We start from the raw sequence: 16,707 nt of genomic DNA, 5'->3' as shown, positions 1-16,707 counted from the left end.
CCACACTGTGGACTAGAAACGAGAGAGAGGCTTGTTCCCATTCTGCGAACCAACGTTGTTTGTGTGCCTCATTTCCCAGTATTTAATCACTTTGGAGCACTTCCAACATACCTCACTGTACTGTACAGTAAGCAACGTTATATCCACCCGACCTCTCAATTTCAACATGAGATAAATGATGACGTGTATTAAAGCTGTAATAAAGTTCAAAGGCCAACAATAACTCATATTTGATGTTAAAAATATATATCTTTGTTGCTCATCAGTGTTACCATTTGGATTTGATTTAAGCCTATTCAATATATCACATATCAATATTGACTGGAGTTATCAATTTAATTATGTGTGTGAACTATATACATTTAAATAATAGTTCCATAACATTTAGGGGAAATTATTCTAAGGAATACCATCCAGAGAGATATTAATACATTATCCTCGACGACAAAAGGTCGTTATGTGTTCATGGTACCCATGTATTCAAGCAAACAATGTGTCATGAAATAACTTCCAAGCACAGTGAGTGAGTAACTTCCAGACTGCTTTCCTGTTGTGTAATTATGTACTTGACTTCCAAATGATGTATCGGAAATCCTATCACAGAGGGGCACTCCCTGACGTATCGACGCACCGATGGGCGTTGTTCTTCCATAATGAGATACTTTATAACTGCAGCGCTGCCCTTCACATCAATCTAGTCGGAAGAATTTGGAACAGTTGTTGGACTCGGGGAAACTTGCTTTGCACACTTTTCTTCGGAAAACCATTTTTTGTGGAATTATAGTCACTCTGCAGTCGCACTAAGTAAGTTATCTTTGCTTCCAACTGTGGTGAACTTTTTCGGTAGATTAAATAATCACATGCGTATGGAATATATGGCACGAACGGAACTCCAAAACGAAGCGACCTTTCCTCATTAAAATTGAAGTCCTGCGATCTTCTCGCAGGCGGGCAGGCGTTGGAAAGACTTTATTTTCCTACTAGCTATAATATCCATAAAAACATGTTTGACGGATGGATCTGTTAATTTTACATATCGACTATCAGCGTTTCGACATACAGTAGCCTTTTCTGGTCTATTATTGAATAGTTTTGCTAGATGGAGTCGAATTGTGTATTTTATTATTCATGAGCACCTATTGAGAATACACATGCAACATATACACACCAACTGGCATAAATAATTTAGGAAGTAGCCTACACAGTGCTGTTGATAATGTCCACTTATCTCTGGTTTAGTGGAACATGTTTTAGTTCCAACTGGACCTGCAGTGCTGTGTGAAAGCTGGTCTGTTCTAACCTAGATTGATTTGTTTATCATGCTACATGGAGGAAACAACAACCTGCCTTTTTAAATTATTTTTCTCACAAAGGAAAGCAGGGAAACTTACTAAGGGTGTGATTAATGCCATGCTACTCTAAAAATATTGTAGGTATACACTTGTTCATTTCTAGTGGACATGCATAAGCAACTATTACATTTAAAACATTAACAAAATGTTCAGCTAAACGTTACTTCATGTGTATTACAAGTTGAATATCAGTTGGACATAAACATGTTCTCCTTTTTAAATTCCTCTCCGATAGACATTCCACTGTGCAGATCAAGTTTCAGAGAAGGCGCTGTTCTGTGTTGAATGCAGGGCATTACAGATCCTGCAGTGACACACCCATGTCCCAGTCCCACAGAACTGGAGAGAGACCTTCAGAAACTGACTGCTCCTCTCTCTTTTCTCATTTAGCTCCTTCTGACAAGATGCTGCTCCTACTACTGGGAATCGTCGTCCTGCACATTGCAGCCCTAGTCCTCCTATTTGTGTCAACAATTGTCAACGTAAGTAAAGCTCATTACCAATCATTTCTGGAAATTAATCAAAACAGTAAAAAAAAGTCTTAAAGCGTTGACATCTCTGCTATGTGTAGGGGTTTTCTATCAGGCTGCAGTGTTCTCTTGATAATAGCAGCTCTGTGTTTATCCTCTAGGCCTGGACGACAGGGTCCACTAGCAGTTCAGACCTCTGGAATAACTGCTCTACAACCAATAGAGGATACCACTGTGACCTGGCCAACACTGGAGGTAAAATAGAGAGACTGCCTGTACATCTGCTGCAGTGGCTAGATTTTTTTCAGAAAGTCATCTCTCATTCTGCGTGATGCTGATGATGCCTCCTATTGTCCAATAGTGAACTAATTTTGAAGGATATACTGTAGATATCTATTTGTAGATCCTATAAATGGGGTATTCTAAATATTAGTGCATTTGACACCAAACTGGTTGAGACTTTCTTGTGTCTTGAGAATAAGTTAAGCACTGTTGGTTGACTGTAAGATCCTAGACAGTAAAACGTGGGAAGACTTCAAGTGTGATTAATAACTGGCTTAGGCCCTGAAATCCCACTCACATTAATGTTAATCATGCCCCTAATGGGAATCTGGCTCCAATGAGACCCTACTGCCATCTAGGGGTGAGAATGTGAAACTCTGTATAAATAGTCATGGTGTGATGTCCATATTCAGGCATGTATGGGTCTTTTTAAGGGTATTTTAAAGTGTTAGATCTGATCAGCATTGTGCGTGTGCAGCAGACAGGGAGGCCTTGGACCACCCCATACAGAACACAGTGTGCTGACAGCTCTGGTCACACCCATGTATCAGATCCTGTATACAGCGAGATCATTTAAAAAAAACAGAGACCTAGCAGCTGTTTTTTTTAGTTTTTTTTGTCTGAGACAGATTCAGACCAGAGTCAATAGTGGTTGGAGCGATACACTGCAACAACAAACAATACCATATTAAATTAGAAGTTATCATATGGATTAGAATATTTTACAATTAGCAGAAACATCAATCAATCATATTAATTTATAAAGCCCTTCTTACATCAGCTGATGTCAGTGCTGTACAGAAACCCAGTCTAAAACCCCACACAGCAAGCAATGCAGGTGTAGAAGCACGGTGTCAAGGAAAACTCCCTAGAAATTCCAGAACCTAGAGAGGACCCAGGCTATGAGGGGTGGCCAGTCCTCTTCTTGCTGTGCCGGGTGGCGATTATAACAGAACATCGCCAAGATGTTCATAGATGACCAGCAGGGTCAAATGATAATAATCACAGTGGTTGTAGAGGGTGCAACAGGTCAGCACCTCGGGAGTAAATTTCAGTTTGCTTTTCATAGCCTATCATTGAGTATCTCTACCGCTCTTGCTGTATCTAGAGTTGAAAACAGCAGGTCTGGGACAAGGTACCACGTCCGGTGAACTGTTCTGTGGAACCATTACCTGAGCAGTTTAAGCTAGAGCAGCAGCACAACCAGGTGGACTGGGGACAGCAAGTAGTCATCAGGCCAGGTAGTCCTGAGGCATGTTCCTAGGGCTCAGGTCCTCAGAGGTAGAATTAGAGAGAGCATACTTAAATTCACACAGGACACCAGATAAGACTGGAGAAATACTCCAGATATAACAGACTGACCCTAGCCCCCCCCCCCCCCCCCAAAAAAACAAAAAAACAGGCAGGATATAACCCCGCCCACTTTGCCAAAGCACAGGCCCCCCACACCAGTAGAGGAGTATCTCCAACCACAAACTTACTATCCTGAGACAATTCCGAGTATACCCCACAAAGATGATCTCTACTGTAGCCACAGGCTGGCACTTCAATCTGTCAGCTGAAGCGTGACATTAACATGACATGCATAGCAGATATGGCCTTGTGCCTCAGGATAGTCAGGACTCAACAAACTAAGAACAATTCTTAATTTTCCTCTTGAATTTTCTGTGAAAAATGTCTATTTTGAATTAATTCTATAACATAGAGTACAGTGTAACATGTTGTATGGGTTATGTGTTCTAACCATTGAGTGTAGAATGGAAATGACCGTAGACACGAGCACAACAGGGACTCTTATTATGGTAGATATTGTGGGCCCAAGGACCACACCTCACCCCAGGAAATGGCCCATGTCACAGCCTTCTGGTACGAGACAGGAAGAGCGGAAGGAAGAGAACATGTCTGTTTATCAACCGTACAGGATACATTTATAGAACCCTGATGTAAAACAAAGTGCCGAACAACGAAGTATCATGCAACATGTTATCATGTTTAGGCCTATAAATTGTGTCATATACATTAACGTATCGTTAGCCTTACTATGAGATTTGGTTTTATGTAAAGCTTTCATGGATATAAATAGAGTTTGTCGTATTGCTATACAGTGGATTGGTTTGATAGTATTGTTGGCTATTTCTCTGCTCTGGGGTGACAGACTCTTTGATAACGTCATTGAATCCATCAAACCCTGTTTCCCCAAACCTCTCATGACAAGATGTATTAGTTTCCTGGAAAGCTTCAGGTGCATCATGGGAGATGTATAAACAATCTACAAATGGATGTCGACTGAACGAACAGTTTTATAAATTTGTAAAGTGTCTGCTGTGGACTGGACTAAGTCTGAGCCACAATCATTCATTTTGAGGGTTCTTAACCAATTAGTGATGCTAAAGCAGCCTGAGCAGGGTCTCAAAAACCACTGGATTTGGGCTGAATGAAATGCTGGTTAAAAACAAGCATGCACAGTAAGTTTAGTACCTGAGACATGGAGGATGCATGGTGTATACTGGAACCTTATCTTCCTACTTGACTATGGTACAGTGTCCTTAGTATCCAATGGGGGCATGCAGGTCTGTATTTGTATTTATTAAGGATCCCCATTATTTCCTGCCAAGGCAGCAACTACTGTTCCTGGGGTCCAAAATAATTAAGGCAGTTATGTAATGTTTTTTTATAATACATTCTCAACAGATTTCACAACTCATTGTGTGTGCCCTCAGGCCCCTACTCTACTACCACATATCTACATCACAAAATCCATGTGAACATGTCTATGCGTCTGTGCCTACATTTGTGTTGCTTCACAGTCCCCGCTGTTCCATAAGGTGTATTTTTTTATTTTTGTGTTTGAAATCTAATTTTGCTACTTCCATGTGTTACTTGATGTAGAATAGATTTCTACGTAGTCCAATAATACATTTCTGTTTGGTAAATACTTTGGTAGAGCTCCAGCAGAAAACAACATGTTGTGGCATGGGTAGTGACAGCAGCAGACACAGCTAAACATGAAGTGAAAGGGAGAGAGATGTGAGAAATGGCTTTGGAGAGCTAGATGGAGAGATGCCTTAGGAAACCTGAGAGCGTATGCAAGGCTACATGCATGACCCTCTGACAAGAAATAGAGCTGCGTGGAAGTCCAGGCATTCCAGACGTAGACAGTGCTGTGGTTGTAGCGCTAACACAGAGTGGTGGGGGGATATATCTGTCAGTGGCATGTATTCATGGATGCCAAGGGAAGCCTGGCTTCCACAAAAATTTACCAAGAAAAAAAACATAAATTATTTTGTATCTTTAGTCTGTCTCTTGCGATTTGAAGGATATTTATGAAACAATGTATCTCACCGGCGAAAGCATCCAAGTGAACGAAACAGCGCCCCCCTGTCTGTGTAGCCCATCTATCTGATTCTGTCTGCTCAACAAGAGTATGACGTTGTTGCCGCCCGTAGCATTGAATGCAAGGGAAGCCAAATCGTCATTGAGCTCAGCTGTGAATGGTCCTGGCGCACCAAATGTTTCAAGGGAAGCCACTGGATTTGGCTTCACACCAATCAAATCACTTTAGAAGCCAAATGTCATGGACAAAAAAAACTTGAATTGTTGTTGCCCTCCGGTGACTAGCTAGCTAATAGGGATTTAGACTTGTGATTTTACATAATTCTCTGTACTGGCCAATGATGATTATAACAGCAATTCTGATCCAATCATTAATGTATACATTGTGCCCCTGGATTGAGGGGATGGAAGTTCAACAGGTGTAGAAATCTAAGTTTTACTAGCTAACTAGTTTCCCATGAAAGGGAGTTAAGCTAGCGAGCAAGCATTTTAGCCAGGTAGCCTAGGACAACAAACCGTGTGTGCTGTATGACAGTCATAGACCGTTTAGGCAACATGAAAGAGGATGGCATTGGCGTTTCTCTACAAGTAGGGTGAGTCAACATTTTTACACATGAATCAGTTTCATGGACAGCCTCATCATAGTTAGCTTACATTGATTGGACTAAATTGATTTTGGTATCTTTTAGTTGTCACTGTATTGGACTAAGCATGTTGAAATCATGCTGGATTAGTGGAGGCAGCACCATTTTTCTTTGTGTCTTGCGGTAACTCTCCGTGGTTCTAAATCAATAGTTTAGTATTCTGAAATTTAGGATACATTAATGATTGGATCAGAATCGCTGTTATAATCATCATTGGCCAGTACAGTACAGAAAACCACAAGTCCAAATCCCTTTTGGATACACTTAACTTGCTTGACAATGCTGTAGGTCATGTTACATGCAGTATGCTTTGTGGACTCTAGTTTTGTGATGAAACAAAGGTGTGGATGAATTTATTCTGCCACTGTCTTAATGTCTCTGCCTTAGTTCATAAGCTTTGCCTCCGTGATTATATAGGCCTAACAGGTTATAGAGCAAACAACACAATTATCACAACACCGGTTGTAAAATTGCTTTTTTTCTGGCCTGGCTTTCCCCAGTGATTTTTACCCATGCAACGCTACTGCTCAAAGTCCCTGGCTGTCATTTCAGGTTACTATAATGGGTTAATGGGGTGTTCTGTGCTTTAGTAACCTGGCCTTAGAACAGCAGTAGGTATAGTAACCAGACCATCAATATCTTATACAAGGGTCTATTTGTATTATTGAGTAGCCTACAATGCTTTCAGGAACAGGATACCTAGGTACCATTATTGTGGTTGACATTCGTACCCCCTTGGAAATGTAATCAGCATAACACAAAAAAATCCCTGTAAAATCACTAATTGTAAACTAGAGATCTGTTTTTTTGCATTGGATACTTCTCAATCCACAGATGTTGCGTCTTCGGTGAAAGGTGAGCTAGAGTTGTGGTTGTCAGACCATGAGACATCCCGAAAAACAGTCTTGTAACACAAATCTGTAGCGGCCAAACGGTTTGGCCTACAAATGAGACTCACGAACACGATGGTATTCTCCATTTTTCTCTACAACCCCCACAAGCATATTGGCTGTACCGACTTCAGACAAGTCCCAATCCGCCAAGTTCTGTCTGTTTGGGCCACACACGTATATGACCCCTCTGTGCAAAGGTGAGAGACTCTCTGTTTTGCTCTAGGATACCCATATTGATCTGAATGTCCCCTGGTACCAGTTGAAAAAGTTAATGGAAGTGTGTATATATGGACACTGTATATAGTGCCAATAATAAGGGGTTAAATACGTGTAAAAAATAAATGCAAATGTTTCCTCTTTCTTCTGTTCCATTTTTAGTGAATGTTATTCATGGGCTTATAGGTCACTTTTTTTTTTTTATCAAATCATAAAAATTGATACTTCAAGGGGTCTTGCAAAATGATCCTTGGTATGACCTCCTTAAAACAATTCCATACAGATTAGTAGAACCCCTCCCCTGACTTAGACTTTTATGGGTTAAGTGTTCCAGGTAACTAAACAGGGCTTCTTTCCTGTCATTTCACTGATCTCCATTAAAGTCGTTTCTTTAGTGTTGCGAACTCTGCATGATTGGGCTTCTATGTTGCTGTAAATAGAAGGTGAAGTCTGATGTATAGTTGTGTGTCTAATGCATGTATCGCCAATTCATACAGTTGCAGTCGGAAGATTACATACACTTACACAAACTATAGTTGTTAACAAGAAATTTGTGGTATGGTTGAAAAACACGTTTTAATGACTCCAACAGACTCATGTAAACTTCTGACTTCAACTGTATATACTGCATAGCCATGTATAGTCCATGTGTCCTGTGTGGTCCTCTGTAGCTCTGTGTTGCATTATGCCTAAGAACAGCCCTTAGCCGTGATGTGTTGAACATGCACACCTCCCCCTCAGGCCTTATTGCTTAAATATATGATGTATAATTGACTGACAATCTCCCCCTCTCTTCCCTGCAGTGTGGATCCAGGCGGTGCAGGCCCTGATGATCCTGTCCATCATTTTCAGCTTCATCTCTCTCTTCCTGTTCTTCTGTCAGCTCTTCACCCTTCAAAAGGGAGGCCGCTTCTTCCTCACTGGAGTCTTCCAGATCCTCGCCAGTAAGTTCCCATTATGTCATTCAGGAAAACTCAACTGAAACAGACCTATTCAGAAGTTTACACTGTATAAAGGGTCCTAAAGCTTCTTGTTGTATTCAAGCAATACACCAGCAGTTCACTAAACATCCAGACTATGCACCCGCCGCACCGGGGTGGACTTTCACAGAAAGTGTTGCAACAAACAGCTTCTGCGTTGTCTGTCAGTGCACTGATATTGTCTGTCAGTTGAATAGGGTCTATTGTATTCTGCCACCTCTTCTGTTCTATTGTGTTCACCATTGGCAGCACTTTCTAATCTCCCAGGTTGGCACTGTAGACCATGCCCTTCTTTGGAGGTTTGTTAACAGTGTCCAAACGAGCTTCAACGCCATACAACACTCCTTCCGTTGCCTTCAACTGCTCTTAAATGCTAATAAAACGAAATGCATGCTTTTCAACCGATCGCTGCCTGCACCCGCCTGACGAGCATCACTACTCTGGACGCTTCTGACTTAGAGTATGTGGACAACTACAAATATCTAGGTGTTTGGATAGACTAAACTCTCCTTCCAGACTCACATTAAGCATCTCCAATCCAAAATGAAATCTAGAATTGGCTTCCAATTTTGCAACAAAGCCTCCTTCACTCATGCTGCCAAACGTACCCTTGTAAAACTGACTATCCTACGGATCCTTGACTTCGGCGATGTCATTTACAAAATGGCCTCCAACACCATACTCAGACTACATCCAGTTTGCTATCACAGTGCCATCTGTTTTGTCACCAAAGCCCCAAATAGTACCCACCACTGCAACCTGTATGCTCCTCTCGTTGGCTGGTCCTCGCTACATATTCGTCGCCAAACCCACTGGCTCCAGGTCATTTATACGTCTTATCTCAGCTCACTGGTCACCATAGCAACAGCCATCCGTGGCACGCTCTCCAGCAGGTATATTTCATTGGTCATCCCCAATGCCAACACTGCCTTTCCTTCCAGTTCTCTGCTGCCAATGACTGGAACAAATTCCAAAAATCACTGAAGTTGGAGACGTATCTCCCTCACTAACTTTACGCATTAGCTATCAGAGCAGCTTACTGATTGCTGCAGCTGTACACAGCCCATCTGTAAAAAGCCCATCCAATGAACTACCTACCTCATCCCCATATTTGTTTTTTTTGCTCTTTTTTTTCACACCAGTATTTCTACTTGCACATCCTCATCTGTACATATCACTCCCGTGTAAATTGTAAATTTCTTCGCCACTATTGGCCTATTTATTGCCTTACCTCCTTACTTCATTTGCACACACTGTATACAGATTTTTTTTTTTATTGTTATTGACTACGTTTCTTTATCCCATGTGTAACTCTGTTGTTTTTGTCACACTGCTTTGCTTTATCTTGGCCAGGTCGCAGTTGTAAATGAGAACTTGTTCTCAACTGGCCTACCTGGTTAAATGAAGGTGAAATAATAATAATTAAATGAAATGCCAGTGGGCACAGACACTCACAACTGGAAATTTCAAGACTGGAAACGTAGTGGGTGAACAACAATTAACTTAACATCAACACAGAGACCGTGTCATGCCAGTTTAGTGGCAGGGCTGGGTTCTCTTGTAACTTGGAAGCAGGCCAGGGCTTTAGATGAGGAATTGAGGAATCTAACAGAAGCATGTTTGTAGTTCAATAGGAACCATGACAGTGTGACGGAACAATTGGCTGGGGGGAATCCATTTGGGAAGTATGGACCCTACTCACCCCACCTCTCCTCTACTGCTGCCCAACATGGTTAATTCTAGGACTTCCATGAAGCATTGCAGATTGTGATGATGGCGTGACACAAGAATTTGATGTTAAGAATTCGTCCCCCTCCCCTTCATCTCCTGATCTCCTCCTCTTCTCATATTTTCCTCTCCTCTAGGTCTGTTTGTGATGAGTGGAGCAGTGATCTATACGGTGATGAGTCCTGAGTGGGTACCTGATTCAGAGGCCTTTGGCTGGGCCTACATCATGGCCTGGGTGGCCTTCCCTCTGGCCCTGATCAGCGGACTCATCTATGTCATCTTGAGAAAACGGGAATAAGACCCCTGTTCCCTAACCTCCACCCCACTCTCAGCATTAACAATCCCCCCCCCCCCCCCCCCCCCCCAGGAGAGTAGTCAGAAGCTTGAGGACTGGTTTCTGACTGTGTCCACAGCCGTCTTCACCCAGGTCTTCATCGTACTGGGAGGTAACACATGATGAAACAATACTGTCAGAATTTGAAGCTGTATATAGTATCTATGGTTTAAAGTCTATTTATAACACTTTACATGTGTACATAGTATTGTTGTTGCTCCGTCAGATATTCAGACAAGCTTTGTTTTAGCTGATAAATATGTTTGTAATGATGAAATAGACGCTGTGTTTTTGAACAGTTTTCACCAAAGTGCATGTATAAAATAGAGAGCTAGAAGGATTTTCTAACTGAGCTTGCTTTACAAAAACTAAGTGGTAACATCCAAATAATGGCTTAGATGTTTAACTTTTTTTTAAATTTTGTTTTTATTTTCAACAAATGGTGCTATGTATTTCCTATTACTGATAGACATTTTCATTTTACAGTCAAATGTCTTGACTGATGAAGTAACTATAAACGTCAGGGTGAGAAGTAGACTTCAATGTAATGTGCCTAACTGCTTCGGTTTATAGAGATTTTTTTTAATTAAAAGCTTTAGAAAAACAGTCCACTGTGATTGTTCAGCTAAAAGGAGCGTTGGAGTTAGGGTGATGGAGCAGTCGTTTTTTGGTTGGAATGTCTTGCCATTGTTCCATTTGATTTCCTCTGTTTTAGACAGAGTTCAAGGATGGAGAACGAGAGATCAATGACTGCATTGACTTAGATCTGGGTTGTTGTCTTCTCTCTCACTGTAAGGCCAAGCCATGTTCACCTGTTTGTATTTCTAGCATATTTACGACCAGTAAACACGCTAGATACCAACCTGCCTCTTTGACAGAGTACTGTAACAACTAGTAGGGCATTGCAGCCAGATCAAAATGTATGTATTTTTTTTAGATCTGATTACATTATATAGATAATTCAAAGAAGGGCAAGCAAGCTCTGAGGCAGCGTACTCCAACCTGATCAAGGCAGAATAGAGGACATAATTTCTAGTATTAGCCTTGCCATGTGGGAGAAAATGGACAGAGGTCTGCAGTTGTGATACAAATGTTCCGATTCACTTTGACAAGCTGCAGTTTCTGCCACACTGAAGTACATGTTTTATGTTAATAACATGTCTGACTATTTAGTATGTAGACTTAATGAAACAAACCAAATAGAAAGCTCCTACCTACGGGGGATTTCTATGCATTTCACTATTTTATTTAGTGTATTCCTCATCACAGCATAACACTAACACCATTAGAGCTATAGTCAAGACCATTGATTAATGTTGAACTGCATGTAGCTATTTACAATCTTAATATATGTTTAAATGGTCCAGTGTCTGCCTTGAAGAGTATGGTGAACTACTGAAGAGAGGAAGTAAAAATGTACAGTGCATGAAAGAGTAATGTGGGATCTCTTCTTGTATTTGGTTGGTGTGTTATTAAAGTGAATGCAAATTCTGAACTCTCGCTCTGTGGCCATAATATAATAATACCTGCACTAGGAGCTTGGTTCTGTTCGAGAATTTTTTTTGACAATGTAATGAGACTTAGCATCATGCAGATTTCTCCCATCAAATAGCCTCAATCAAAATAAAAATGCGCTGTCACGTAAACAAGACAGGTCAAAGTAAAATGGCCAATATGGAATGGATAGGCACAATTGTCCAGGAGTTTTCACCCCATTTGTCATGAGCAGTGGTTTCAAGTTTGTCAATTTTTGACAAGCTGATCATAGTGAAAAATAAAATACTTCTGCATTTCCCACTTAACACGTTGCACACTACAGACCCTTGTTCGATTCCAAGCTGTATCCCAACCGGCTGTGATTGGGAGTCCCATAGGGCGGTGCACAATTGGCCCAGCGTCGTTAGGGTTTAGCCAGGGTAGTCTGTCATTGTAAATAAGAATTTGTTCTTAACTGACCTGTCTAGTAAAAAATAATAATCCATTGTGGGCCGACGTGTTAGGTTACACCCCAGTAAGCACGAGCCAACATCTATTGTCCCTGTCCGGGCTTTGTTTTTTTTTTTTTGTGTTTTACAAATGGTAGACTTACAGATGGGCATTCTTAAAATTCAATTTCAGACACTGTACGCTACACCTCAGTAAGCATGTGACTGATTGACATGACTGATCTTAAACAATTTAGGATGTTTCTTCGCCTTGGAGCCTTGTTCTTTTTGTTTTGTTGCTAAAAAGTTTAATATTTTGCATTGATAGAATAGTCAAATTGTAAACTGCTGTTTTTTTTTTTCTTTTTTTTTTTTAAACCTAATATTTGGTTTTGTTTATCTAGCCCTCTAACTAGGGTTGTAAAATGTGTAGAAATCCCAGTTGAAGGATTTACTCATTCCCTCCTAACGCCAGAAGTCTTCCCACTTAGAAATCTAGGTTGGAATTTTGGAAAAGTTACCAGGATTTTGCAACTATACCAAGTCACCATCAGTGACTTGCTCATTACGGAACTGGTCACATGTAGACGCTATGCTGTTTTGCTAGCACAGACTGGAATTTGTTCTGAGATCCATCCAGTGGAATTGAGGAGTATACCACCTCAGTCACCGGCTTCAATAAGTGCATTGACGACGTCGTTCCCATCGTGACTACATACATATCCCACAGCTACTTTCAGGTCTCTCCAGAGATGTTCATGTCAGGGCTCTGGCTGGGCCACTCAAGGACATTCAGACTTGTTTTGACTGTGTAATTAGGATCGTTATCCTGTCGGAAGGTGAACCTTCACCCCAGTCTGAGGTCCGGGGCAATCTGGAGCAGGTTTTCATCAAGGATCTCTCTTTTTTTCCGTTCATCTTTAACTCGATCCTGACTAGTCTCTCAGTCTCTGCCGCTAAAAAACATCCCCACAGCATGATGTTGCCACCACCATGCTTCAAGTTTCTTCCATTTAAGGAGGATGGATGCCACTGTGTTCTTGGACCTTCAATGCTACAGAAATGTAGATACCCTTCCCCAGATCTGTGATTCATTGCAATCCTGTCTGAGTTCTACGGACAATTTCTTCGAACTCATGGCTTGGTTTTTGCTCTGACATGGACTGTCATCTGCGGGACTTTATATAGACAGGTGTGTGCCTCTCTCCAAATCATGTCCAATCAATGGCATTTATCACAGGTCGACTCCAATCAATTTGTTGAAACATCTCAAGGATGCACCTGAGATCAATTTCGAATCTCATAGCAAAGGGCCTGAATACTTATGTAAATACAGTATTTCTGTTTTATTTTAAATACATTTGCAAATAGTTCTAAATACCTGTTTTTGCTTTCTCATTTTGGGGTATTGTGTGTAGATTGAGGATACAGTTTTACTTAATCCATTTTAGAATAAGGCTGTAACATAACAAAGTCAAGGGGTCTGAATACTTTCCGAATGCACTGTATTTAGGTAAGGGAAGACCCCCCCCCCCCCCCCCATGAAATGGACAAATTAATGGCATCTTATTGCCATTGGGCGAAATACAATCGAATACCATTCAAATGGACAGCAATTCATTCAAAGCTTATGGCGACTGGAATATGGCAAATGCCAAGTGTCATACAGCAAAAATCCCAATGATGGCGAGCGCGCTCCACCGTGAACTTTTATTTTGCTAATAGACATGGACGCAAAGGTAAAAATGTGAACTTTTAAAGTGCTTTCTGGACCGTTTCTTTTTGTGTCAATTTTACATATAACTGTATGAACATACCTTTTGACTTGTTTTATTGACTTGTCCATAAGGCCTATATTTTGTCCATTTGCCATATATGACCATATGTCAAAGGCCAGTGAACCATGGCCAAATGGCATAAGTGTCCCAATGCCATTATATAAGTATTGAAAGTGCCAAATCAGGATGTTATGTCCATTTGCCATATATGATCATAGGAAGTCGGTTTCTGAACCCAAGTCAGTGAACCATGTCCAAATGGCATTTATGCTGACCAAATGATGTCTTTTAAAGCAATGTCTTTTACAATGGGCATTTACCATGCTCTAATATACTGCGAAATGCCCAGTTGACTGGCCTGTTGAACTCGGGATGGCCAGGCAGTGATAGTGGTTCCTCTCCATCGCTCGTTGGTGTTGACATCAGCATGTCAAGTTGAATGATGGTTCATCATTTTTTAAATGTAATGTAAATGGACAAAAGTCAGCCGTCAAGTGAATGAGTCAAGATATCATTTGACATCTGTTGGGAGAAATGACTGATTTCCAGTTCATGAGGGTTGCCTAATTGCACATGAAGTTTTGGAAAAATGTGACCTTTTTAACCCTTCGAATGACCCCAATTTGACCCCAATTTATGGCACTTCCGGTAAGCACAGGAAGCTTAAACTGAATACATGTCCCCCTTGTGGTAGGCTTTCACAGAATCATGAGTTGTAAGCCTTTACATTAAGAACTGACTCATTTACAGATGGTAGAATGCATTGTTTTTCACAAACTGCAGGTTGGCTATATCTAAACAATTTCAGGGTGACTGTTTTTTATTTTTTTATATATATTTTTTTTATACCACTTCCGGTTGCTCCAGGAAGCTTAGAATCAACACAGGTAGTCCTCATAGTGGCCTGAGGGATTGTCATCAAAGACCGTTTGATATGGCATTCCTATGGGGAGAGATGTCATTGTAAACTGTGATATGAAAAACCCTGTTTTCACTGTTAAGGGTTAATGCCACATGGTCATGGTTAGGCTTGCACAGATCGGGAGGACCTTAGGAACGTTCCTGTGGTTGAATTGTCCTTCTAACCCAAACGGTTCTGCCACTGTCACCCAAAAGCACCTGAAATTTAGGCCAGGCCTCATTCTGGGCCTACTTTTTTGCACGTCGCTGCGGTCAGACAGTGAGCTACGGTCAAGAGGGGCATCCTCTTGAACTCAGCACAGCCTAGAGACTACGGTGATGCCATTTGTCAACTATTTTAGTGTTTTCAGTCTGTTATTTTGGTGATTGTTCATCACTCTTTTAAACTTATTGCAAAAGTCAGCGTCCATCACTCAGTAAGATATCATACTAACACCAAACCCACTTTTTCCAACTCGTTTAGAAGTCAACTATCACATATTTCAGAGCAGGCCTAAAATTCAGTGCCTAATGTTTAAACCATGATAAAAACTTAACACGTAGCTTCGTTCTAGCTGCGGGTCCAGTTCCGGTATTATGTTTAGGCCTAGCTGAGGCGACCCCAAAGACTTTTATAAATGTTGTCATTTTCGTGATGGTCGTGCTCCGAAACCCGCCTTAACGGATTAGTCTGAACACCCCGCAACTGGATCTATCTTATTTGAAGAAAAATAAATACAATTCTTTAACCATCACCAATTGTACAATTTCTCGTAAATTACGATAGATAAATGGTTGGTTCTTTTTTTTTCTCACACCGTAGGTTCATGTACTTTAACGTGAAGCGGTAAAATTAGCACTCTATGACTGTTTTTGACCTTTAATCCCAGAAAATGGGCCATAACTCAAAGTGTTGAGGCCTCGACGCCATCTTGTTTCTGGGCTCAAACCTGTGCTCACCAAGTTTCGTCTTCAAAGTATTTTCCCTTTAGGAGAAATGGCCACTTTTATTAAAACGGAAACTAAATGTCCGAGAGACTTCATTTGATGACTTCCCGGAAGACCTGGCCCTGGGGTACTGTTGTGTCGTCTGCAAACTTGGTGATTGAGACGGAGGCTTGCATGTCCACGCAGTCATGAGTGAAAAGGGAGTACAGGGGGCTGAGCATGCACCCTTGTGGGGCCCCTGTGTTCAGGATCAGCAAAGTGGTGTTTCCTACCTTCACCACCTGGGGGCAGGCCGTCAAGATGTCCAGGACCCAGTTTTACAGGGCGGGGTTCAGACCCAGGGCCCCGATAATTAATGATGAGTTTGGAGGGTACTATGGTGCTGAAGGCTAAGCTATAGTCAATGAACAGCATTCTTACATAGGTATTCCTCTTGTCCAGGTGGGAAAGGGCAGTGTGATGGAGATTTTTATCATCTGTGGATCTATGGGGCAGTGAGCAAATTGAAGTGGGACTAGGGTGTCCAGTAAGCTAGAGGTGATATGATCCTTAACTAGCTTCTCCAAGCACTTCATGATGACAGAAGTGAGTGCCACAGGGTGATAGTAATTTAGTTCAGTTACCTTTTTGCTTCTTGAAGCAAGTGGGGACAGCAGACTGGGGTAGGGAGAGATTGAATATGTCTGTAAACACTCCAGCCAGCTGGTCTGCACGTGCTCTTAGGAGGTGGCTAGGGATGCCGTCTGGGCCGACAGCCTTGCAAGGGTTAATGTGCTTAAATATCTTACTCACATTGGCCATGGAGAACGAGAGCCCACAGTCCTTGGGAGCGGGCTGCGTCTGTGGTACTGTGTTATCCTCAAAGCAGGCGAAGAAGGTGTTTAGCTTGTCCGGGAGCAAGACGTCGGTGTCCACAACGTAGCT

General features: G+C 41.5%; 1 protein-coding gene across 1 annotated transcript; it reads left to right on the top strand.

Annotated features, from left to right (window-relative positions):
- Positions 1-596: 596 nt before the first annotated feature.
- LOC110502956 (peripheral myelin protein 22) lies at positions 597-11,727 on the top strand. Its single transcript, XM_021581303.3, has 5 exons — positions 597-804; positions 1,743-1,834; positions 1,984-2,077; positions 7,994-8,134; positions 10,036-11,727. Exons 2-5 carry the CDS (start codon positions 1,757-1,759, stop codon positions 10,194-10,196), a joined length of 474 nt encoding a protein of 157 aa, XP_021436978.3. The 5' UTR covers positions 597-804; positions 1,743-1,756; the 3' UTR covers positions 10,197-11,727.
- Positions 11,728-16,707: the final 4,980 nt, after the last annotated feature.

This window comes from Oncorhynchus mykiss, chromosome 23 (assembly GCF_057628025.1).
Source record: "Oncorhynchus mykiss isolate SJ-2025 chromosome 23, ASM5762802v1, whole genome shotgun sequence".
NCBI classification, from domain to species: domain Eukaryota; kingdom Metazoa; phylum Chordata; class Actinopteri; order Salmoniformes; family Salmonidae; genus Oncorhynchus; species Oncorhynchus mykiss.
This window is presented reverse-complemented; position numbering and strand designations above follow the sequence as displayed.